Source organism: Onychomys torridus, chromosome 18 (genome assembly GCF_903995425.1).
Source record: "Onychomys torridus chromosome 18, mOncTor1.1, whole genome shotgun sequence".
Lineage (NCBI taxonomy): Eukaryota > Metazoa > Chordata > Mammalia > Rodentia > Cricetidae > Onychomys > Onychomys torridus.
Genome location: NC_050460.1, coordinates 43,268,972 through 43,293,396, shown reverse-complemented (window position 1 = coordinate 43,293,396; position 24,425 = coordinate 43,268,972). Strand labels below are relative to the sequence as shown.

At 47.6% G+C, this 24,425-nt stretch overlaps 1 protein-coding gene across 4 annotated transcripts in view; it reads left to right on the top strand.

The window, feature by feature from the left end:
* Sgpl1 (sphingosine-1-phosphate lyase 1) overlaps nt 1-21,316 on the top strand; it is a 54,290-nt gene extending 32,974 nt beyond the window's left edge. For all 4 annotated transcript variants that reach the window (XM_036168136.1, XM_036168135.1, XM_036168133.1 and 1 more), the window contains exons 5-15: nt 746-893; nt 4,343-4,419; nt 5,798-5,926; nt 9,743-9,831; nt 11,254-11,359; nt 11,982-12,080; nt 12,891-13,040; nt 16,748-16,986; nt 17,400-17,546; nt 18,325-18,445; nt 18,928-21,316. In XM_036168136.1, the coding sequence (XP_036024029.1) occupies nt 746-893; nt 4,343-4,419; nt 5,798-5,926; nt 9,743-9,831; nt 11,254-11,359; nt 11,982-12,080; nt 12,891-13,040; nt 16,748-16,986; nt 17,400-17,546; nt 18,325-18,445; nt 18,928-19,068 (1,446 nt within the window). In that variant the 3' untranslated portion in view covers nt 19,069-21,316. The remainder of the gene's footprint in view (nt 1-745; nt 894-4,342; nt 4,420-5,797; nt 5,927-9,742; nt 9,832-11,253; nt 11,360-11,981; nt 12,081-12,890; nt 13,041-16,747; nt 16,987-17,399; nt 17,547-18,324; nt 18,446-18,927) is intronic.
* Nucleotides 21,317-24,425: the final 3,109 nt, after the last annotated feature.

Below are 24,425 nucleotides of genomic sequence, written 5' to 3'. Positions count from 1 at the left end.
CTCACTCTGTAGACCAGGCTGGCCTCGAACTCACAGAGATCCGCTTGCCTCTGCCTCCCGAGTGCTGGGATTAATTTAAGTCATGTGCCACCACCACCCAGCTGTTTTTTGTTTTTTAATAGCTATATCCCTAGCCTGTAGTAGTATTTCAGCAAATATTTGTTGAGCAAAATGCTTAAGGAGACGTAGTATAGTCATCCTGGCAATTATTAGGTCTGTGTGGGTACCTTGGGAGCTCCATACTTGTGGTACATTGCAGATGTCTGTTGAAGTTCATCAGTTGCAAAACAGCAGGATCCCCTTTGACTGTAGCTTGGCCTGTTTTATGACTGTCTTGTCAATCATGGTATCACTGTTGACAACACAGAAACAAAGGCCTGATGTGCACTCAGGTTAGTGCTGACTTAACGTCAGTTCAAACCAAGTGCAGCACAGTGTTGGTGGTATTAGCACAGCTGACAAAGGGGGAAACTTAATGCATCTTTGACTTTTAGAAGGAAAGCTGGCTTTTTAAACTTCTAAGGGGCATTGTATGTGCTGGCTGGCTAACTGGATTAAAAAAATAAAAATAAAACAAAAAACCCTGGAGGAAAAAAGAAAGAAAGAAAAGACAAACCCCTTCTAATTTAGTAGCACTTCTGCAGTGCCTGGTGTTGAGCCATTGCCTGGCTCTCAGAGATGGCCTTCTACCCTCTGTACCTCACTCTTACCCTCTGGTTAACTTTGTTTTCCTTTATCCTTGAAGATTGAAGAGCAGTTGAGTAAGGCCAAGAAGGACGTCATCAAGAACATGCCATTCCTGAAGGTGGACAAAGAGTATGTGAAAGTTCTGCCTGCTCAGGGTCTGAACACAACTGAGGTGCTGGAGAGACTCAAGGAGTATAGTTCCATGGGTAAGCCTCGGCCCAAGGGTGCTGCCTCTGTCCTTTATCGTCGGCTAATGTTGACATAGGTCAAGGGTCACTTGGCGCTTACTCCACAGACCAGATTGGATATTGCCGATGAAATACAGATTTCGGTGAAAATTGTGGTAACTGTTTCAAAGCACAGATTACTAAAAAACAATTACTATAACTCCACCATCCAAAGATGAGCACAAAACTGGGTGTGGCGGTACTTGCCTGTAATTCCAATCCTTAGGAGGCTGAGTTAAGAGGATTGCTGCAAGCTGAAGACCAGCTCAGATCTTACAGTGTCAAGCCAGCTAGGGCTTCTATAGATACTGTTTCAAAAGTAAACAAGCAAAAATTTAAAAACAAAAGAAGATGAACACAGATGGTAGAGATAGGTAGGCAGGGGCTGGAGAGATGGTTTAGTGCTTAAGAACACCGGCTGCTCTTCCAGAGGCCTGGGATTCCATTCCCAGCGCACACCTGGTGACTTCCAACTGTCTGCAACTCTGTTTCCAGGGGATCCAGGTCCCTCTTCTGACCTCCATGCCATGAGGTGTGCAAATGGGTGCACAGACAGATGTGCAGGAAAAACACTCATAAACATAAAAACAAACATAAAAGAACATGTTTCCATGGGCTACAGGTTGGGCATACGTGTCCCAGACCAAATGTAACATAAACATAATAAATAAACAAATAAATAAATTGAAAAAAAGAAGTAGGTGGATAGATGAATGGACGATTGATCTGTATGGGTGTGTATTTGTTTATACCTACTGAGCTTTTCAAATATGTATTGGCATATACCATATAGTCTCATGCTCAAGATCATAACCTGAGAATTACTCGGGTTCAGAGATGCCTGGACATTCAACTTCAATATGACCTTGGGAGAGGTATTTACCTTCTGTGTCCTCCAGTTTATCCTTACAATCTCTACTTCCCTAAAAGTTGGATTAAGAGATTAAAGGAAGGTGGAGTCCCAGCACTCAGAGAGGCAGAGCCAGGCAGATCTCTGTGAGTTCGAGGCCAGCCTCGTCTACCAAGTGAGTTCCAGGAAAGGCGCAAAGCTACACAGAGAAACCGTGTCTCGAAAAACAACAACAACAAAAAAAACAAACAAACAAAAAGAGAGAGAGAGAGAGATTAAAGGCCATCACACATAGAAACGTAGTGTTTAGCATATGTCATATAATTGTTCAATAAATGTTAAGTATTACTGCTTATGTTAAGTATTATTAACATAAACACATGCATGTCTGTTATAGGTAAGATTTAAAAACTAAGCCTTTTGGTTTTTGAAACAGGCTCTTAATACTGCTGAGGATGACCTGGAATAATTGATCTTCCTGCGGCCACTTCCCATGAGCTTGGATCGCAGGGTGTATGACTGCCCAGTTTATGCAGTGCTAACACTGAAGCCGTGGCCCAGTGCATACCAGTCAAGCACTCACTAACTAGGCAACATCTCCTTCCCAATAAGCTTTTTAGTGTGACATTTAAATTTATAATCAAGTAGCAAAAATGGTAGAGCAATTTCCTATGTGTTCCTCACCCTAATTGAAAGCATGTTAACATTTGTCAGAACAAGAAAAATAACACTAGTACAGCACTAGGACCTAGGAACAAATTCTGCTTCACCAGTTTTTCTGCTCATATCCATTTTTCTATTCTAGGGCCCAGTTCAGACTGCATTTTGACAAGCAGCGTTTAAAGTTTATAATTGATACGTGTAGATTTCTTGATATTGTGTAGTACAGAATTACATGTGGTCTGGGACAAGTATGTCCAACCTATAGTCCATGGGAACATGTTCCCCAAGATAGCCGTGAATGAGGCTCAACATGTCTGTAGATAACAGTGCCGTATTATAATGTTAAAAGGGTGAGCGCTCCTGGTCCAGGATGTGATGATAATGTAGCAGCCCTGGGTCCTGCATTGTCTAGATTTCCATGTTTTTCAGGGCATATGCTGCCGTCCTCCATTTTTTATGTCCTAACCCATCTGTATTCTTTGGAACAGTCAAAGAGCAGGATGTGAGACCATGCACCCTGTCTGTCCTTAAGCATGGTGACCACAGGCCTGAAGACGTGTGGTACACAGCCGTGTCCTGTAAGAAAAGAACGAAAGTCAGACTGAACGACACATGGCTGTGGGAAGGAGGGCTTTGCCTATACATTTGCCGTTCAGCCTTCTGCTCTTTTTAGAACTGGAGAACTCTGCTTTGGAGGGCCGGTGGTTCCATGTACTTTTTGGTTAGTGTATTTCTGCAACACCCTTCGCCCAGACCACTTTTTTTTTTTTAAATTAATTTATTTATTATGTATACAGTATTCTGCCTGCACGCCAGAAGAGGGCACCAGATCTCATTACAGATGGTTGTGAGCCACCATGTGGTTGCTGGGAATTGAACTCAGGACCTCTGGAAGAGCAGCCAGTGCTCTTAACCTCTGAGCCATCTCTCTCTCTTCAGACTACTTTCAATAGGGTGCAGCCTTGTGGTAGCAGGTAGACCTGACGGACCCATCTCAGCAGATCTGTTAGTCTGTACAGAACGTTTCTGGGACAGCAGGAGGAATTCTGGTGGGGAACCCTTCTCACCTTGTCTTGTGGTCACTTCTGTGCCTGCTCTTGAACGCTGGTTATGGCACGGACAAGTGGCTCCTGCAGTGTGTATTTCCGGGCCTGGAAGAACGGGAGCGGCCTGAGCTGCTGGAGGTGCTCCTCCTCTGTTGGTACGCTTTGTGCTCTGGCTGCGGCTCTGGAGTTGGTATAGTGAGATTTCACACTTGCTCGCTTCTGCACACTCTGCTTATAGCAATTCCTCCACTTCCTGTGACTGGATTGGGAAAGGAAGGGATGGGGAAGCTGCTACAGAGAAGGGTCATATGGAGACCAGGAAATACATGGAGACAAAGGGCAGCTTTGATGTTGAGAAGGTAGCTGAGGGTGAGGGCAGCATCACTGTCTGTCTTTATTATACCTTGGTGCAGTTCCTGTCTTTTCTCACAATTAACGGATGGCCTTTCATCTCCATTTTGCTGTGGTAAACATTATTGAATTTTTGTTGTTGTTTTTAATATAAGAACAGCATTGAGTTTCTACTCAACTTATTCTTTTACTCTTTAAAAATATTTTTTAAATTGTGTGTGTGGGTGTGTGTGTCTGTGTGGGAGTATGTATACTTGAGTGCAGATGCCCTCAGAAGCTAGATGACAGCATTGGGTCCCCTAGAGCTGGAGCTACAGGAAGGTATGAGCAGCCTGATGTGGGCACTGGGGTCTGAACTCTGGTCCACTGCAAGAGAATACGTATTCTTAACTGCTGAGCCATATGTCTGGTTCCTGAAGTTTTTTTACCCATGTGCAACTGAAGTTTTTGTCTGTATTAATACCTGTCTTCCCATTGACGCCTACTTGCTGACTGAGGGACCTTGACTTTTTCTGCAGATATCTTCTGGCAAGAAGGGAAAGCCTCAGGAGCTGTGTACAGTGGGGAGCCGAAGCTTACAGAGCTGCTGGTGCAGGTGAACACTGGGTGCTTGTGTGCATAGGCGCCATTTCCTAGTTCATTTAACTGCTTAATGTCCTTTTTGTAATAATAATAGTAATATCATTTAAGGGAAATTTACTGTTGAAATAAAACCGTAGCAATTTAGAAGTTTCTTTTCATGTAAACAGGTGACTGTGCATAATAATGTCAAACGGGTCTTCAGACTGTGAAAAGGTGAAATGTCATTTATATCTCTGGTTTTTACTAGGTTCTCTGAGGAAGCCATATTTTTAGTGAAGGAGCCTGGATTTTGAGGATACTGTTTTTGTTTTTTGAGATAGGATCTCTGTATGTAGCCCTGGCTGTCTTAGAACTCGCTCTGTAGACCAGGCTGCTTCAAACTCACAGAAATCCTCCTGCCTCTGCCTCCTGAGTGCTGGGACTAACGGTCTGTTCCACTTTGCTGGGCTTCATTTGAGATTTTTAATGCTAGAAGTGATGTTGTTTGATACAGGAGTCAGGGCAAGGCTGCTTGATCATAATGTTCTCAAAGCATACCCCCCAAGGTGATCCTGACTTTAGAACGGGATGTGGCTTCTTCCATTTGAAATCAAGCTTAGTTTTGAAAGCCGCTTCTATGAAATTATAGTTAAAGTTGTGGTCTTTCAGGCCTCGTGTTTATTACTGTGAAACCACACACACCTTAGTATTAGAGGGTTTACTTAGTTATATCTTTGCATGATATCCTGGTCATAATTCTTTGTTTAGACTTTTCATTATCTGTAGATGAAGGTCAAGTTCTCATGCAGTAGGAATGATGTCTCTCTTTACAGTCCAACTGCTCCCTGTTACTTTAATTATCCCTGATACCTCCCGTGTAGATACGTGTCTTGATCATTCACTTTCTTTCCCTCCTGCTCCATAGGATGAATTTCCATGCATCTCTTGAGGTTCCTCTCATCAAAAACCTCTAGAGTACTCAGGATGTTAGCAGTTCCCTCATCAGGGTCCTCTAGCACATGCAGATATATTAATTCAATAACAGTGGCTGCATGAATTCAAAGCGATGGTGATCTGTTGGTGTTACAGTTTAACACTTTTGACTGCATTTATACTTCTTCCCTTACCACATTGTAAAAAAATGTAGATGTCTGTCTCTTCCATTATATTTCGATCTTTTTTTTTTTTAAGATGGGGATCGAACCCAGGGCCTTGCGCTTGCTAGGCGAGCACTCTACCACTGAGCTAAATCCCCAACCCCTTATATTTCGATCTTTAAGTTGGGGAATAGTTCATACCCCTTTTCCAGTTCTTACTGTTGGACCTGGTACCTGAAAACCTTACTCATGCATGCTTCCTGGTCTTGTTTAGTGGAACAGCCTGTCTTATATTACCTCTGCATTTCTTTGCAGGCTTACGGAGAGTTCGCGTGGAGCAATCCACTGCATCCGGATATCTTCCCTGGACTCCGGAAGTTAGAGGCAGAAATTGTAAGGATGACTTGTTCCCTCTTCAACGGGGGACCGGATTCCTGTGGATGTGTAAGTGGCTTCTAAGAGAAGTTTTAAAATAGTTTGTTATACAATTACTATGTTGTTGTTGTAGAATGATCTAGAGGAAGTGTAATTTTCAAATGTTCCTTGTGCTTTTTGGAATGTTGAGTGTCAACATTTTGGTATATATTCTTAGTATTTTTTCTCTTCCACTTCATATTTTCAAAAATCTTTAAGCCTGTACAGAGCTGCTGGGAGGGTTTAAAGAACAGTGTGGGTCACCAGGCATTTTGCCACATCTCTCCACTCGGCTGTCTTCTCTTCTCACTACTCATCCTATAGATTGGCATTTATCCACTCCCCTCTCCCATTTCCTTTTGGTGTTTTGAGATAGAGTCTCACAGCCCAGGCTGGCCCCGAACCTGCTTTGTAGCTGAGGGTAACCTTGAACTCCTGAAACTCCTGCCTCCCTCTCCCTAGTGCTGTGATTGTAGGTGTGTTGGCTTTTTCTGCATTTTCTCTTCTTAAGTGTTTTTCTTAATTCCAGTGTCAGGTTGCAAAGAGCCACCTTCTCTCACACTAGTGAGGTTTCTTTCTTTCTTTCTTTCAAGATTTATTTATTTATTTATTATGTATACAGACGAGGGTGCCCAATCTCATTACAGATGGTTGTGAGCCACCATGTGGGTGCTGGGAATTGAACTCAGGGCCTCTGGAAGAGCAGTCGGTGCTCTTAACCTCTGAGCCATCTCTCCAGGCTCGAGGTTTATTTCTTGAACAACGGGCAGTTTGGGTTTCTGCAGTCTCCTGTTGCACTGTGACCTTGGGCAGAGCCCTGATCGGCACACTGTTAGAGGAGAAGATCTGGCTTTGGCAGATTGTCTTGTACTTCGTTGTAGGGTTTAGATAGTTCTTAGTGTTAGTTCAGTGATGGATATAATTTTTTTTAATGCTTTATCAAACTTTTTAATGACTTTTCTTAGGAAAGTTACTTAGGTTATCACTGTGTGTTGCTGGACATAAAAGTTACGTCATATTTTTCTTACAGGACACACCTAAATCAATGGAAAGCCCTTTCCCTCTGAATCTTCTTGGCCTCCCATCTTTTTTTTTTTTTTTTTTTTTTAATTTATTCATTTAATTTTTATGTGTGTTGGTATTTGGCCTGTGTGTATGTCTGTGTGAGGGAATTAGATCCACTGGAACTGGAATTACAAACAGTTGTGAGCTGCCCTGTGGGTGCTGGGAATTGAACCCAGGTCCTTTGGAAGAGCAGTCGGTGCTCTTAACCACTGAGCCATCTCTCCATCCCCACCCTCACATCTTTTCTAGGTTATGCAGGTATTTGCACGATTCCTCGGCTCTCCAGCTGTCCAGGCATTGACAGTACCACACAGCTCTCTTAAGTGTAGAGTGGCATTTCCTCTGTCATTGTCTTGTTTTGCAATCTGCATTCACTAAACGTATCTCAGTTCTTTCTTCCGCATCAGAATTTTTATTTTCGGGGTGTTTATTCTGTCTCTTGCTGTTGTTGACATATCTCCTCCGCTGTGAGGGCCGCGTGCCCTTTCGTTACTGATCTGTTACCTCATCTGCTGTTGCCTGGCTTTGTCTCCTGTTGTACTGAATTATGCTCCTATGGTCGTGTGCTAGAGCAGTGCTTCTCAGCCTGTGGACTGAGAAGTGAGACACCCACCGCTCAGCAGTAAAATTACAGTTAGGAAGTAGCAGCAAAAATAAATTGGTGGTGGGGGATTCCTAAGGCCATCGGAAATGTGTGTGTTTTCCGGCGGTCTCAAGGCACAGGTTGAGAAGCGGAGTGCTGGGGTGAGAAACCGTGACGAGGAAGCACCTTCAGCTGCTTCTTTTTAGTTTTCGTACCCCACCCGTGTCTACAGTGGTGGCCATTTGCTTCGTCTTGGTTCTTGCCGTGGTCTCTCCTGATGGTCTGTCTGTGCTGCCGTCTGCTGGGCTGGCTGGAGCTTTGTTCCTCCTCTATTAGAACCTTCTGAGACTCCAGGAGAAGTTCTCTCTGCGCAGTCGAAAGAGGGGAGTATACTGAGCTTTACTCCACCACGAATCATGGAGATTTCTCCTCTTTAAAGGGGTCAGACATGCTGTCCTGTCTTCCCATGCTGCTTCTCTTCCCCCATCAGCCGTGTCCACACAGAGAAAGGAGGAGCTAGGGGAGCTCTGCTTCTCTGCAGGTGGAGCCCCCCGGGAGGGTGTGCTCATGAGACTTTGCTGACTCCCTGATTCCCAGGGTTGGCGGGGCACTGTGTGGTTGTCACCTCCCCGTCTGTCGTCCACTGCCGTTTCCTTGCCTGTGTGTGACATCTGTTCCGAAGAGTCCTCTTGCCTTACTTGGTGGTGATTATCGCCGCTGTTCCCTTTCTCGGGTCTCCCATAGCAACGCACACACACAGCTAAGGACGGCCACACTGCCGCAGTGAAACCTTGTCTCTCCTCTGTAGTGGTGTGGCAGGGACCAGCAGGAAGGATGATGTCCACTTCCGTCTCTCCTGTCGTCTAGACTTCTGTAGAGCATTCTCCTTGTTCCCCCTCTCTCCCCTTGGTCACATTCTTCTGTCTCTGCTTCTCTCTGTCTGTCTTGATGAGCTGAAAACAGGTTCACTGTTGAGAAGCAAGAAGATGGAGCCAAATTGAAGGGGAATCTTTAGATTGAACCTAGCTGTGGGTCCTAAACTCTTCTGAGGCCTTTTTCTCCTGCTTCAAAATACCTTCTCCTATATTAACTCATTCACTTCTTTCACAGTGGATAAGAGGGCAAATTCATACACTAAAAACCAGATTACAGGTCTGTGGGCCGGCTTGCATAAATGCCACCATGTTCAGCCACAACTGAAAGGGAATGTTTTGTGTTCCTAAACACATACCTCAAAGTGATTTTTTATATATTTTGAAGGAAGTTGATAGACACAAGTGGCTTATGACCTCTGTTTTCTTATTCCATAATTAAATTTCCGTCCCGAAGACAGGACACATGATGTACATGACTGGGAATTAGGAGATTTTTTGTTTAGGTCATTGTCAGGCTTGGTAAGTGTGTAAGGCCTGGTACTTTCCCAGCTTTCTACACAGCTGTCCTGGTGTCTCATGTGACAATGCTGAGGTTTCAGGCTAGACCACAGGGTGTTATTGCTGATTAGCAGATTTAATCTCAACTGCTAGCAGTGTGTCTGTCCAGCATAGAGATCTACAAACAAGGTCCCTGTGTCCTCATCCTGTGAGCTGTCACAGGAGGATGGTCACATGAAAGGCTTCCTGAGTCAAAGAAATTACTTAAATTTTCCGAGTTAATCTTCTTCATAACTCTTTTTGGTTTTTTGAGACAGGGTTTCTCTGTGTAGTTTTGGTGCCTGTCCTGGATCTCACTCTGTAGTCCGGGCTGGCCTTGAACTCACAGAGATCTGCCTGGCTCTGCCTCCCGAGTGCTGGGATTAAAGGCATTTGCCACCCTTGCCTGGCCTTCTTCATAACTCTTGACCACTGGGATTCAATGGTATTTTTATCCTGTATGTAAATGTTAGGAAAGTTTAGTACTCATCCTTCATTCTGTCTCTAATTAATGTATAATCCAAAATACAGAAACTTTTACTTCTTTTCCTTTGGTTTTTCTAGACAGGGTTTCTCTGTAGCTTTGGAGCCTGTCCTGGACTAGCTCTGTAGACCAGGCTGGCCTCAAACTCACAGAGATCCACCTGCCTCTGCCTCCCGAGTGCTGGGATTACAGGCGTGCGCCACCACCGCCTGGCCTCTGCATCAAACATTTTTAAGGTCAAAGCAGGCTGTACCTCCTGGTCCCTACCCTTAACTTATTCCTGTCTTCTTTTCCTCATGTAGGTGACTTCTGGGGGCACAGAAAGCATCCTGATGGCTTGCAAAGCTTATCGAGACTTGGCCTTAGAGAAGGGGATCAAAACTCCAGAAATGTACGTATGCGTGTCTGTTTCCCCTCTGATACTGCCTTTTTTGGGCAATGCAGTGCCACCTGAGCCCAATCTGTTTACCTGCTGCTTCTCTTCCTCCTACAGTGCCAACCTTCTCTCCAGCCCTTCTACCTTATCCCTTCACATCTAGTAGTCTTCTGAATGGAGCAGGTGCTTATGCAAGCTTAAACACACTCCACTGTTAGTAAGAATGGCATCCTTTTCCCAGAGGAGACAGCTAGAGGGCTGGCTACCTCTCTTAGTCCTCCGTTGTTAATTATGTAGAACCTAAGGAAAACTGTCTTTGTCCTGTACTTCAGTGAATGTTTCTGAAGCATCTTAGACTACCTCAAGTGCTCTGCAGGAACAGTTCCCTCTGAGAGCTATTTCTAGAAGGAAGAATGGGTTAGTTAGTATTATTGCTATTGGTGTGGATATAATTTTGGTTCTTGGCTGACTTCCCTCTAGATCACCTTCTATACAGGGTACTGATACTATACCTTTTGGCCTAATGTTTTTGTTTTTTGTTTTTTCTCCAAGCATAGGTAACTAAGTAGTTTTTGTTCTATATATCGTCAGACTGACTTACTTTGCCGAGGAAAACAAACCTGGCTGCCATCACCATCTTCACATGTCAACCTTTGGTGCTTGGCCCTTAGTCAGCGTAGAGAGTTTTCTCCCTTGAAGGAAACCGTAATGGCTGGAGTGGAGTAATGGGGATGTCTGGAAGCAAACTTGTGCCCATGACTCTTTCCTCTTTGAACAGTGTTTGAAAACGATTTGTAACCATGGAGGAGAGACAGAGTTGAGTTTTCCATAGGTTGGTGATTGTTCAGGGCTGGCAGGCCCCTCTGCCTGAGGCTTGGCTGCTGCTTCTGGGTCTCTGCTGGCCAGCCTTACTCTCTGAATCTTGCTTCTCTCAGAGGTCCTCTGGGTGGTCTGCCTCGTACACCCTCATCTGGACCCTCTGTCTGATGGCCATTTCCTGTCTGGTGCAACTTATGCTTTGTGTCCTTTTGAGTTCTGAGTTTTCTTGCCTTTTGAACATTTTTTTGTTGTTGTTGATTTTTTTGTTTTTGTTTTTCGAGACAGGGTTTCTCTGTAGCTTTGGATCCTGTCCTGGAACTCGCTTTGTAGACCAGGCTGGCCTCGAACTCACAGAGATCCACCTGCCTCTGCCTCCCGAGTGCTGGGATTACAGGCGTGCGCCACCACCGCCCGGCTTGAACATTTTTAAATGTCCCAAATAGTAGGAAGAAATTGCAGAAAAATCAGTATGTCTCTTCTTGTTTACACCAAGAAAATATAAACACAGTGGTGTGAGGAAAAATGATCCGAATTGGAACTGGTGACTGTTGGTGCAGTGTTCTCCTGGATTCTGTTGTGCTCTGCGTTTCATTAGTCCCCTTTTCCCTCATCACCTAGTGTGGCTCCTCAGAGTGCCCATGCCGCATTTGACAAAGCAGCTCATTATTTTGGAATGAAGATTGTACGCGTCGCACAAAACAAGAACATGGAGGTGGATGTGCGGGTGAGTCCTCTGCAGGTTCAAGGGGCGCACTGTCAGCTGACACCTCTCCAGGGGCACACAGATGGACTCCCCTGCTCAGAGCAGAGCGGACGCCAGCCAGATTGCTGAGAACTGAAAGGTGGATGGTCTGGTCCCTGATGGTGTAGAGCCAGAGTTACTTGCAACCCCTCTACTTTCTTTCCTTCATTTGTAAGATGAGTGTGGAGGGACTTGCCCCAACACTCCCTTCCACGGATCTGAACGTGTTTACATGTCTCACATATGTGTAGAAGAACTTTTCAATTTATTGAAGCTGGTCCGTTATTGGAATTCAGAGGCTGCAAGGTTAAGTCAAGTTTTTACTTAATCGTCACTGGTGTAGTGTGGAGCTGGGGCTCACAGTTGCCTCCGTTGCCTCCTCACTCAGTATTGTTTGTTTCCATAGGGTTACCTTGCTCTCAGGTAGTGTTTCCGGGTGGACTTGTGTGCAACCTTCCTAGCAGAAGGCAGTCTTCCCAGGGTGTAGAGACAGAGGTGGCCCTGGGGAACCTGGACTCTAAGCCAGTGGTCCGTATTGTCCTTACAGTTGAAACGTGAGCAGCTGTGACCAAGACTCTTACTTCTCTTAAATTCTAACTCCTAGGCAATGAGAAGAGCCATCTCCAGGAACACTGCTATGCTGGTCTGTTCTGCCCCACAGTTTCCTCATGGCGTGATAGATCCTATCCCTGAAGTGGCCAAGGTGAGAAATGCGGGCTGTGCCGATTAGCACTTAAAATAGATGTGATGATGCAGGGCTTTGTGAAGAGAAGGAGTTCTGACTTTAGGTTTGAACATATGGGGGTTGCTGGCACTCAGCAACCCTAAGGCAAGCCCCTGCACTCTTTTGGGAGTCACTGGTATCTTGGTTAGGAGAAGGGTAGTACATGACCCAGGCTGCCTTTAACCCAGTTATTTTGACATAGTACTGACTCTTAAATTCCTACCAGGAAATAATCTGCCATTAGGACATGCCCACCACATAATGACTGAAGTAGGACCTTCCCTCTAGAGGCTGTTAACTCAGAGCTCTGCTGTTTCTCACATGATGGGGGCAGGGGCGGGGGTGGGAGGAGCTTGAGGTCAAGGCATATTTAAATACAAATTACATGAAATACATTTCAGATGGACTCTTTTGAAGACTAAATATACTTGAAAAATAAGACTTCATTTAAAAATGTTAAAAGCAACTATTTGGGCTCTGAGATTGAGGTCAGTTGGTAGAGTGCACCCCAGGCAAGTATGAGGCCTGGGTTTTGATCTTAGCACCCCATAAAACTGGGCATGGTAGCATATGCTGGTCATTTGAGGAAGGAGGATCAGAAAAGTTCAAGGTCTTCCCTGGGCTAAGTATCACGTTCAAGGCCAGGGTGGAATACATGAGACCCTGTCTTCAAATTAATATATAAATAGCCACTTTTTAACACCTACGGGATATAGTTCAGAGTAGCCTATCTCTCCGCTCATATCCTGCTAAGGGTTATTTATGTTCTCATATGTTCTTTTTAACTAGCTGGCTGTCAAGTATAAAATCCCTCTTCATGTGGACGCTTGTCTTGGGGGCTTCCTCATTGTCTTCATGGAGAAAGCAGGGTACCCACTGAAGAAACAGTTTGATTTTCGGGTGAAAGGTGTGACCAGCATTTCAGCAGATACTCATAAGGTGAGCTAAGGAAGTGACCAATTGCTGACAGTTGGTGATTTTATCTATTCTCTACAAAATGAGTTGACTGAAACATTAATCTCCCCATACATGTACTGTCTTAGTTACAGTTTCTATTGCTGTGAAGAGACACTGTGACTGCCGCAACTCTTTATTTTTTTTTTCTTCCCAAGACAGGGTTTCTCTGTGTAGTTTTGGTGCCTGTCCTAGATCTCATGCTATAGATCAGGCTGGCCTTGAACTCACAGAGATCCGCCTGGCTCTGCCTCCCGAGTCCTGGGATTAAAGGTATGCACCACTGCTGCCTGGCGACTATGGCAACTCTTATAAGGAAAACATTTAATTGGGGCTGGCTTACAATTCAGAGGTGTAGTCCATTATCATCATGGTGGAAAGCATAGCAACAACATGCAGGCAGACATGGTGCTGGAGAGGGAGCTGAGAGTTCTACATCTGGATCTGCAGGCAGTAGGAAAAATGTCACACTAGACCTGGCTTGAGCATCTGAGACCTCAAACCCCAACCCCAGTGATGTATTCCTCCCACAGTGCCACACCTCCCAACAGTGCCACACCTCCCACAGTGCCACACCTCCCACAGTGCCACACCTCCCACAGTGCCACACCTCCCACAGTGCCACACCTCCCACAGTTCACACCTCCCACAGTTCACACCTCCCACAGTTCACACCACCCCCAACGGTGCCACACCCCCAACAGTGCCACACCTCCAACAGTGCCACACCCCCAACAACAGTGCCACACCCCCAACAACAGTGCCACACCTCCAACAGTGCCACACCTCCAACAGTTCACACCTCCCACAGTGCCACACCTCCAACAGTGCCACTCCTCCAACAACAGTGCCACACCTCCAACAGCGCCACACCTCCCACAGTGCCACACCTCCCACAGTCCACACCTCCCACAGTGCCACACCTCCCACAGTTCACACCTCCCAACAGTGCCACACCTCCCACAGTGCCACACCTCCCACAGTTCACACCTCCAACAGTGCCACACTGCCCACAGTGCCACACCTCCCACAGTCCACACCTCCCAACAGTGCCACACCTCCCACAGTGCCACCTCCCACAGTTCACACCTCCAACAGTGCCACACTGCCCACAGTGCCACACCTCCCACAGTGCCACACTTCCCACAGTCCACACCTCCCACAGTCCACACCTCCCACAGTGCCACACCTCCCACAGTGCCACACCTCCCACAATTCACACCTCCCAACAGTGCCACACCTCCCACAGTCCACACCTCCCACAGTGCCACACCTCCCACAGTTCACACCTCCCACAGTGCCACACCTCCAACAGTGCCACACCTCCAACAACAGCGCCACACCTCCAACAGTGCCACACCCCCAACAACAGTGCCACACCCCCAACAACAGTGCCACACCTCCAACAGTGCCACACCTCCAACAGTGCCACACCTCCAACAGTGCCACACCTCCAACAGTTCACACCTCCCACAGTGCCACACCTCCAACAGTGCCACTCCTCCAACAACAGTGCCACACCTCCAACAGCGCCACACCTCCCAACAGTGCCACACCTCCCACAGTGTCACACCTCCCACAGTCCACACCTCCCACAGTGCCACACCTCCCACAGTTCACACCTCCCAACAGTGCCACACCTCCCACAGTTCACACCTCCAACAGTGCCACACTGCCCACAGTGCCACACCTCCCAGAGTCCACACCTCCCAGAGTCCACACCTCCCACAGTGCCACACCTCCCACAGTTCACACCTCCCAACAGTGCCACACCTCCCACAGTGCCACACCTCCCACAGTTCACACCTCCAACAGTGCCACACTGCCCACAGTGCCACACCTCCCACAGTCCACACCTCCCACAGTGCCACACCTCCCACAGTTCACACCTCCCAACAGTGCCACACCTCCCACAGTGCCACACCTCCCACAGTTCACACCTCCAACAGTGCCACACTGCCCACAGTGCCACACCTCCCACAGTGCCACACCTCCCACAGTCCACACCTCCCACAGTTCACACCTCCCAACAGTGCCACACCTCCCACAGTGCCACACCTCCCACAATTCACACCTCCCAACAGTGCCACACCTCCCACAGTCCACACCTCCCACAGTGCCACACCTCCCACAGTTCACACCTCCCACAGTGCCACACCTCCCACAGTTCACACCTCCCACAGTTCACACCTCCTATGAGCCTCTGGGGCCATTTTCATTCAAACCAGCACACGTAGCAACATATAAACTGAAGTCTGACTCTTGTCTGTTGTCAGGCAGTGGTTACGTGCAGAGATGACAAGTCATGGAGATAAGGAGCTCCTGCCTTTGCTCATACTGGGCTGAGACTATTTTCCTGTGCCAAGGCTCTGAAGTCTTGAGGTTATTGAAGGTGGTGAGGTTTGATACTGGAGTTCCTGAGCCTAAGTGACAGTATACTAATAGCAGAGTCCTTTTTAAAAAGAAGCCTGTGTTGCCGGGCGGTGGTGGCACACACCTTTAATCCCAGCACTCGGGAGGCAGAGCCAGGTGGATCTCTGTGCGTTTGAGGCCAGCCTGGGCTACCAAGTGAGTTCCAGGAAAGGCACAAAGCTACACAGAGAAACCCTGTCTCGAAAAAAGAAAAGGAAGCCCGTGTGTTCAGGAGCAACTGGTTCACAGTATTTGATATGTCTGTGCTTGCCACCCTTGGTAGGCTGAAATGAAATCTGTCTTAGTTGGCAACTCTTGAAAGTATATCCAGGAGGCTGGAGAGGTAGCTCAGTGGTTAAGAGCACTGGCTGTTCTTCCAGAGGTCCTGAGTTCAGTTACCACCATCCACATGACAGCTCACAACTGTCTGTAACTCCAGTTCCAGGGGATTGATATCTTCACACCAATGCACATAAAATAAAGTTAAATAAGTAATTTTTAAAAAAGGAAGTACCTCCAGATGTGGGAAAAAATCTTAATGGCTACAGCACCTTGTTTTGAGTGTTATTTCTAGAGCCTGTTTTAAACTAAATCATAGTGAAGACTTGTTTTTCAGACTCTGATTAAACTTTTATTGTAGATGTCTAGTCTGTGTCCTTTCCCCTTTTACTGACCACTTCTGTGTGGGTCTGGGAATGAAACCTGCAGGAGTCGAATTGCACAGTGTATTCCAAGATGGAATAAGTAGTTTTGCATTTGGAACACCAATATGTTCTTAAGAAGTGTAATGGCGAGCAAAGGAGATGGGAATCACCTCAGATTATAATTGGAGCTTCCAAATGATTTGGGTTCCATTTTTTTCCCCCTGGCTTTTCCTAGAAATTAAGCCTTGTTTTCATACTAACATGCTGTCCCAGAGAAAGTTGTCTGGTTTTGTTTTGTTTTGTTTTGAAGACAAGGTATTCATATAGGCTGGGCTGGCTTGAAACTCACTATGTAGCCAATGATGGCCTTGAGTTCCCGATCCTCCTGCTGCCTCCTCCCAAGTGCTGGGGCTTTAGGGGGATGCTATTGATTCCCAGGGAAAGAGTTTAAGTAAAGAAAGTCAAAGGTTGAGTGAGAGAGGGAGGAAGCCTGGTCTTAATTTTTCTCTGGATCTCAGATTCTTACCCCTGACAAAGAGAATGTGGAACCCGTGAGAACTCGGGCTCTACCATGTGTGACAGTGTGGACAGTTGCCAGACGCAGCCACACACTGACCTCTTTGCTTCCCCCCTCAGTACGGCTATGCTCCCAAAGGTTCGTCAGTGCTGTTGTACTCTGACGAGACGTACAGGAGGTACCAGTTCTATGTTGGTGCGGACTGGCAAGGTGGCATCTATGCATCCCCATGCATCGCTGGCTCGCGGCCTGGCGGCATCATTGCAGCCTGTTGGGCCGCCCTGATGCACTTCGGTGAGAACGGCTATGTTGAAGCTACCAAGCAGATCATCAAAACTGCTCGCTACCTCAAGTCAGAGTATGTGTGGATAACAGGTTCTGCGTTGTCTCTTCTTGCTCCTTCTCCTAGTTGGCCCAAGGCATCTCTCTGCCTGGTGGCACACTCTTTGACTCCTTAACTGTCTCCTGATAGGCTGGGGTTTAGGCCAGCCCCTTAGCAGATGGTGCTTGGGGAGGAGACACTTGCATTCTGTGCTGTGACTTAGGGGTGGGGTAGACTGGGAGAAGCCAGTGGTTCTGGATAGAGTGTAGGCCTTGAAATGTTCCTGATGTTCTGTCTAGGGTTTTGATCTCCGTAAGGGTTACCCATGCCAGCACAGACTCTGGTGTAGAAGACTAAAGTCCCAGGAGAGTAGTCTGTGTTCATCAACTGAGATTAAGACCAGAGGAATGGATATGGCTCAGTTTCTTTTCTCGTTTGCTTATTTTTAGACTGGAAACCATCAAAAGCATCTTCATTTTTGGGGATCCTCAATTGTCAGTTATTGCTCTGGGCTCCCACGATTTTGACATCTACCGACTATCTAATATGATGGCTGCTAAGGGGTGGAATTTTAACTACTTGCAGTTCCCAAGAAGGTAATGCTTAGAGCCTCTCCTCCCCTTCCGCCGCCCCCCCCCCCCCCCATTTCATGACCCTCAGAGCTGAGGTTGCAAGGTAACCTGATGTACAGAGTTCAGCCTCCGAACCCAGCACGTTGGCAGCCACTGGACTTTGTGGACACAAGAAACAGAATGCTTTGCTTTAAGCTCTAGTGGAACTGGCTGCCAGCCTCCTGAGACACGACGTCACTTGTACAGTTCCTGTGTTCTTTCTCTGGTCTCTCTGTTCTGTGCTCCATCTTGTCCATAGCTTGTCAGCTTGCTTCTCTAAGATACCGTTACCTGGAAAATGTGTATTTCCCTCAAGCCCTCTAAAAGGCTCCTGATCATGCAGGCCTGCTTGTACTCACATCTACAGCCTGCCTTCCACAAGTGACAGGCCTTGCCATCCCCATCCTTCCCCAGAGTGAGTTAGGGTTTCTTAAGAGCATTGAAATCCTGTAAGACCCAGCTCTGTGGTTCTCTCATCCCTCTAAGATGGAAGCCTTGTCCCCTCCATTGCTCACACACGTGATTTAAGGAGCCACCGTGGACAGTTTCTGGGATGGGGACAGGAGAGAACAGCCAGCAGCATTCACTTTGTTACGGTGTTCTCTCTTAAAAACCCGTGGATCTGACAGGCTGACCCAAGGGCTGGAAACAGCAGCAGCTCGGAGAGTCAGCCAGGGCACCCCTCCACTGGGGTGGCTTTACTCTAGGGTTCCTTTCTCTCTTGGAGTCTGTCCCTCTCACTCCAGACTCTCTTCTCCAACAGCATTCACTTCTGCATTACATTGGTACACACTCGGAAGCGAGTGGCAACCCAGTTCCTAAAGGACATCCGGGAATCGGTCACACAGATCATGAAGAATCCTAAAGCTAAGACCACGGGAATGGTAAGGATACCACGGCATCCCCACTTAGAAATATCAGGAGTTGTGTGGGCACCTGAAATAATCAGGCTGTTTGGAGCCTGTTTCTGCCTCAGCTCAGTGTGCACAAACTCTCCTCCACAGTTAATGTTGCTGCTGGTCCCTCACTCCCTTGGCCATCTCAGATGAGCTGGAAAGCAGAAGCTGCTGAACTGAAGCAGGGGTGCTCTTGTCCTGTCTGTTTGTAAAGAAACTTTTGACACAGAAAAGGCAATGAACACTTTTAAAAAACAAACAAACAAACGAAACAAAACAAAACCCAGTAAATTCCATACAGGAGTTCTTTTACTTGGGAGGGCAGGCTGGAAAGTACCTGTGAAAAATCTCCCATGGCAGCTGCTTTTCTGATGGAAAGATAGGATGCCTGGACTAGGATGGGGGCTGGGTGCATATGAATGGTGGCTGTACTTATACTACTAATAACATGTCCTTGGTTGGATTTGCAGGGTGCCATCTATGGCATGGCCCAGGCAACCATTGACAGGAACCTGGTTGCAGAAATATCCTCTGTCTTCTTGGACAGCATTTACAGTACGGACCCTGTGACTCAGGGCAGCCAGATGAACGGTTCTCCAAAGCCCCGCTGAACTTTGACCCTTGTTAGTTCCATGGAGCTTCAGGCCTTCAGAAGGTTCCTGGCATTTGGAACAGACCACACACAACTTGACGTCTGGACCTGCTCCTTAGAGCACAAATACGATAAACCATAAGATAGCTTCAGCCTCAGGACTCCTTTTGTTTCCTTTTGTGGCTTTGAATGTGAAGACCCTGAAGGATTCCACTGTGTAGTGAGTCTGCCCTGGTGATAAATGTTACCCTAGGAATTGTTTTAACCAGATTCTTCTCTAACGTCTTTAGCATCATCTTCCCTTAATCATCCTGCGGTGGCTCTGACCTGTCCTGATTGCTTAGGGAAAGGGTGAGATAGCAAGAGGGTGTCTTTGCTACCTCAGCCGAATGTTGGCCGTCAGGCAGGAGGCATTTATGTACTGTGTTCCCCAGGTGGGTGTGGCTGTGTCCCAGGCAGGAGGTGATCCCAGCCTCTGTTTCAGGAGCTGTCGCTTGTCCCTCAGGACCGCGTCCATGGCAGCCTGTTGTACTTTCCCCAGCACAGGTTGGCCAGGTCATTGGCCTCTCTCTTTTGCAGAAGTGGAGCATGTTCCCTTAGCAGGGTTTGAAGTGCTCCTCTGTCTTCTACTCATGACCATGGTTTGCTGCCATCTTTGGAGAAGCCTGTCAGCAGTGATGCTCCTTCTGTTCGTTCTTATCTCTGGAGGGTAGGAAAAGAACATGTTTTCAGAGAATCTAGGGCTTTCTGGCTGCCTCTCTGGAGTAGGGGTAGATCATGCCTGAGCCCTCCCCTGGGCCTGATGAGCCGAAACCAGACCCTTTCCCATGTTTTCTTGACTAGCAGCATAGGTAAGCACCTATGCGCACATGTAGGCAGTGGTCCTCCCTCCCCTTCCACACCGCCTTAATCTATCATGTAATGAGAATCTGTTTTGATTGAAGGAAACACTCCCCAAGTGTCCTTGACTTTCCTCAGTGAGTGTGAAGATGAGCAGGGGACACTTCCTCCATCAGTGTGTTCTTCCTGCGGCCCCCCCCCCCCCCCCCCCCCCCCCAGCAAAGGTACGGTGGCATTTGAGCTTCAGGTACTGGCTGTTCCTCAGCCCCCTACTAAAAGGAAGCAGCATAGGACAAGAGAGGTGATTCAGAGTAGACAGGAGTGGCTGAAGCCGTTACACCTGGGGCCTGGGGTTCCTTCCTAAGACTGATTGCTCAGGGTGATGCAGGGACAGGACCAAGCCCTGTGCCAACTTCCCACATGCTTCTCCCTTTCAGGGATGGGGGTTATGATCTAGGCTGAGCCCCTGTCCTGCTCTGATGATCATACCATGTGCCTTTCTCCCCAGCAATGAGTAGTGAACTTACTCCTCACCCAGGCCCTGGCAGAAATGGACCAGTCTTTGAGGTGTGTCTGTGTGCAGGACAAGTCAGCAAGAGCCTTATTCTGTCCCTCCCCCTTCTCAGGGATTCCTGAGTATTCAGCCTGAGTATTGCTGGCTGGGAGAGTTAAAACCACCAGGCTCTTCCTCACCCTCCTTGGGAAGTGTTCCTCAGCACTGTTGTGACCCCGTAACTGTTATTAGCTGGCTCATTGCAGGGCAAGTGTGTATTTCCACTTCCATTCTGTATGCTCTGCAGTGCCCTGTGGGGTTCAGGGACGGTTGATGTTCTGATGTGTCAGAAAAGAGACTTAGTTGTTGAGCTCATACACTTGCAGTGGTTAGAGCTGTGCAGGACTCATCTCTGGGTCGACAGTGTATCATGCTGGAGAGGACCAGGGTCCACCCAGCAGGCACCACTGGCTTGCCAGTGGCTAAGATGGAGAAGCAGGTCCTCCATAGTCTCAGTGGAACCAGGAACGGATCCACCTCCGTCCTTTGTGACAGCACTGGTGTGGGTGATGGTGTTTTCTGCTGTAGCCACTTTATGATTAGGAACTTTAGTATGGCTCCAGGCTTTTTTCACTGTGTGTGAGTCTTTGTGTGTGCATGCTATGTTAGCTGGTGTTGGGTGTGTAGGATGTCTAGTATCACGTGGCTTAGGTACCACAGTAGTTTCTGTCTTGTTTCTGGTTTAGACGTAGGTAGTACTGTGAATATACTGCCATGTCACTTTTAATATTACCAGTTTTATACTTGGAAAATGGTACTTGCCTCTTTGAAAACTGTTTTGTCTTCTCTAACTTCCCATCATCCCCATGCCCTTTCCTGACTGCAGCAATAACTCTTAAACAGCAATTGAATCATTAAATATCCCAAACTGTAATTATCGGATGGTTGCATTATTTTATACAGATCACAAGTACAGCAGGTGCTGAGTGGGAACCTGGTGAGCAGTCCCCCGTCCCATCCCCCTACACCTCGTCCCTGGTGGTGAAATTGTGGCACACCTGCCACAGTGGCCATCATGTCCAGGCTGCTGCGGACATCACTCTGTGTGCTGTGAGTGTGCTGACACCAGGGAGCAGGGAGCTTAGTTGTCTCCAGGAACTGCGGTTTGTCTGTCGGGGGAGGTCTGTAGTCCTGGCCCTTAGTTCTCTGGGGTCTTGGTCCTGACCTCTCCATCCACTTGTTCCAGAACATACTGATGGTTTAGCCATCTGGGTGGTCCCCCGCCAACTGGACAGCACGGCTCTGACCAGTCAAAAGCCCATCATTTGGTTTGGGAGCCTGTAACACTCCTGGGTGTCACATTCTGTTCTGAGTAAGAAAGAGAAGGCCTCCCATGGTTCAGGTAGCCTAGCTTTAACACCAACAAACTTTCAGCGCATTCTAACTTTGACAGAGTGAGGGCAAAGAACATTACCTTTTCTGTGGTTCCTGACAAATGGCCCAGATCCCCTGGTCACCAGAAAACCCTAAGCTTGTCGCCAGTGTACTTGTAGATGATCCACAGTGTATATATAAGGTGATCAATCACAGTACACCCTGGGCAGACCTGGCTGAACTCATGAAGAGCAGCTGGGATGCTGATGGCTGCATACCTTTTTGTCTTTGGTGGTTCTTGCCTTTTTTTCCTTCAAGACAGGGTTTCTCTGTGTAGTTTTGGTACGTATCCTGGAACTCACTCTGTAGCCCAGACTGGCCTTGAACTCACAGAGATCTGCCTGGCTCTGCCTCCTGAGTGCTGGGTGTGTACCCATCCCCTATCCCCCAACCCCCTGGCTTTGATGTGGTTCTTCTTTTTTATTTTTTTCCCCGAGACAGGGTTTCTCTGTGTAGCTTTGCACCTTTTCTGGAACTCTCTCTGTAGACCAGGTTGGCCTCGAACTCACAGAGATCCGCCTGCCTCTGCCTCCCAAGTGCTGGGATTAAAGGCGTGCGCCGCCACCGCCCAGTCTTAATGTGGTTCTTGATGGTACTGAATTGCCTCAGTCATACCCAGTGGTGACAGAAGCATTGGGCATTGGCAGGCCTGCTCTGATGGCCACCAATTACAGCCTAGGTGGGCAAAAGCCAGGCTTTCACAGCATATTCCCCTGCCTCCACACTGGGTACTGGACTCAGGGCCTTTTGCATAGTATGTGAATGTCCTACCTCTGAGCTATGTTCCTAGCCCTTTTTTATTTTGTATTTTTAATTGTGAAGTAGATTCTCATTCAGTTGCCCAGAGTAGGCTTGAATTTTTGATTCTTCTGTCACAGCCTCCCAAGTAGGTGGCTTTTAGGCCTGTGCCGTCAGGCCCCAGTTCAACAGCCTTTTCTTGCTGTGGAGATTCAGGCCTTCCTCTTGGGATTGCATGTGACTGTCATTCACCCCTTCTCTGTTCAGTGCCCTCCCCTAGAACCTCAGTGACCCGGGTTGACCTGAGAATAAAAATGGTTTCTAAAAGCTGTTGCCTGCCATTTGTAGATAGATGTGCCTCATACAGACGGGGAGCCACCTGGGTTGGCGTTTTCAAATCCAGATCTGTTAAGTAGACTAGGCAGGCCATTAGCAGTGTAGCCCAGGCCTCCATGTTTTCTATCTTTACCCCGTGATAGATCCAAGCACACTTGGGAACATTGTCTGAAGTGGAACAGATGATGTTACCGTCTGAGTCTGGGTGGTCTTGATGTTAAGCTGTTCAGACAGACAGATCACCGTTGCATGACCAGCATGGGCTGGGGAGGGGCCAGCAGCCCTCCCAACAGCATGCTCCTGCCTCAGTGCCACTCTCTGCTTCTTCTGGCCTTGGGTGGGGGTTGGAGGGAGGGACCGACTTATCTAGGCTAACTAGGCTCCAGGCCAGGGGTCCTTAGTGAGGACTACAGTGTCTTCTGGGTGTCGTATGGCACACACACACACACACACACACACACACACACACACACACACACACAGGTGTAGAAAGGATAGGGCTTGCTCCTATTCTTTGCATTTTGTCACTTGGGCATTTTCTACCCTTGGGAATTCCGAGCCAGGGACCTGACCTGTGTGAACTATCCTTAACTGCTCCGGTAGCGAATAGCCCATTCGTTCCTCCACCCCCTTGTCCTCCCTGTACCGTTACCAGCAGAGAGCCCTCTGCTAAGACTGAGAATTGCAGAAACTGTCAGAACTGGAGGTCTTAAGATGTTGTTTCTGATGTAGGCCAGTATATTAGAAAGAGCCTTGGAAATGACCACTCTACACAGAAGGGGATTTGGGGTAAGGAACTGGTTCCAATGACAGTGGGAGCCGAGCTGGCTATCTGGAGGAGCAGTTCCAGCCTAGAGCTCAAGACCCATGAAGTCCGGAAAGTACTGATAATCCCAGCTGAAAAGGAGTCCAGGGTTCTATGTGAAGGAGGATAGGCAGTCTTTTTTGCTCTATATAAGCCTTCAACTGTTTGAACGAAGCTCGCCTATATCAGAGCAGTCTGCTAAGGACCAGTTCAAAGCTTAACCTCATCCAGAACCCCTCTGCTCCAACACACCCAGAATCCTATTTGGCCAAATGTCTGGCACCTCATGGCATATCTAGATTCATTCGTACAAAGTCAACCACGATAGCAGAAGGAAGAGTTGCGTGCTGACTTTCTAGACGTAGGCTCACATGCTGTTTGCACACATTGCCCTGTTCCTGATGTCTGTCCATCAGCACTTCTGGCCTCCGAGGTATAACCAGCCCTCTCTTGTCAGCATTAGTCACTTTCCTGTGTCCCCTTAGCCCACGTCTCATCTTGTCTAGTAACTGGTGGTTTTCCTGCCTCATTACCCCACATGATAATGAACCTGAAGGCAGAGTACACTGCACCCTCCCTTTACCCAGTACCTTGACCCTACCTGGGTGCCCGCACGGAGTCAGAGTTGCCGTTCAATTGCATTTTGGCTGGGGACAGGCCCATGGCCTTGGTGAGATCATGCCTCTTGGCCGAGCATGTGCAAATCCCTGGGTTTGATCCCCAGACCACA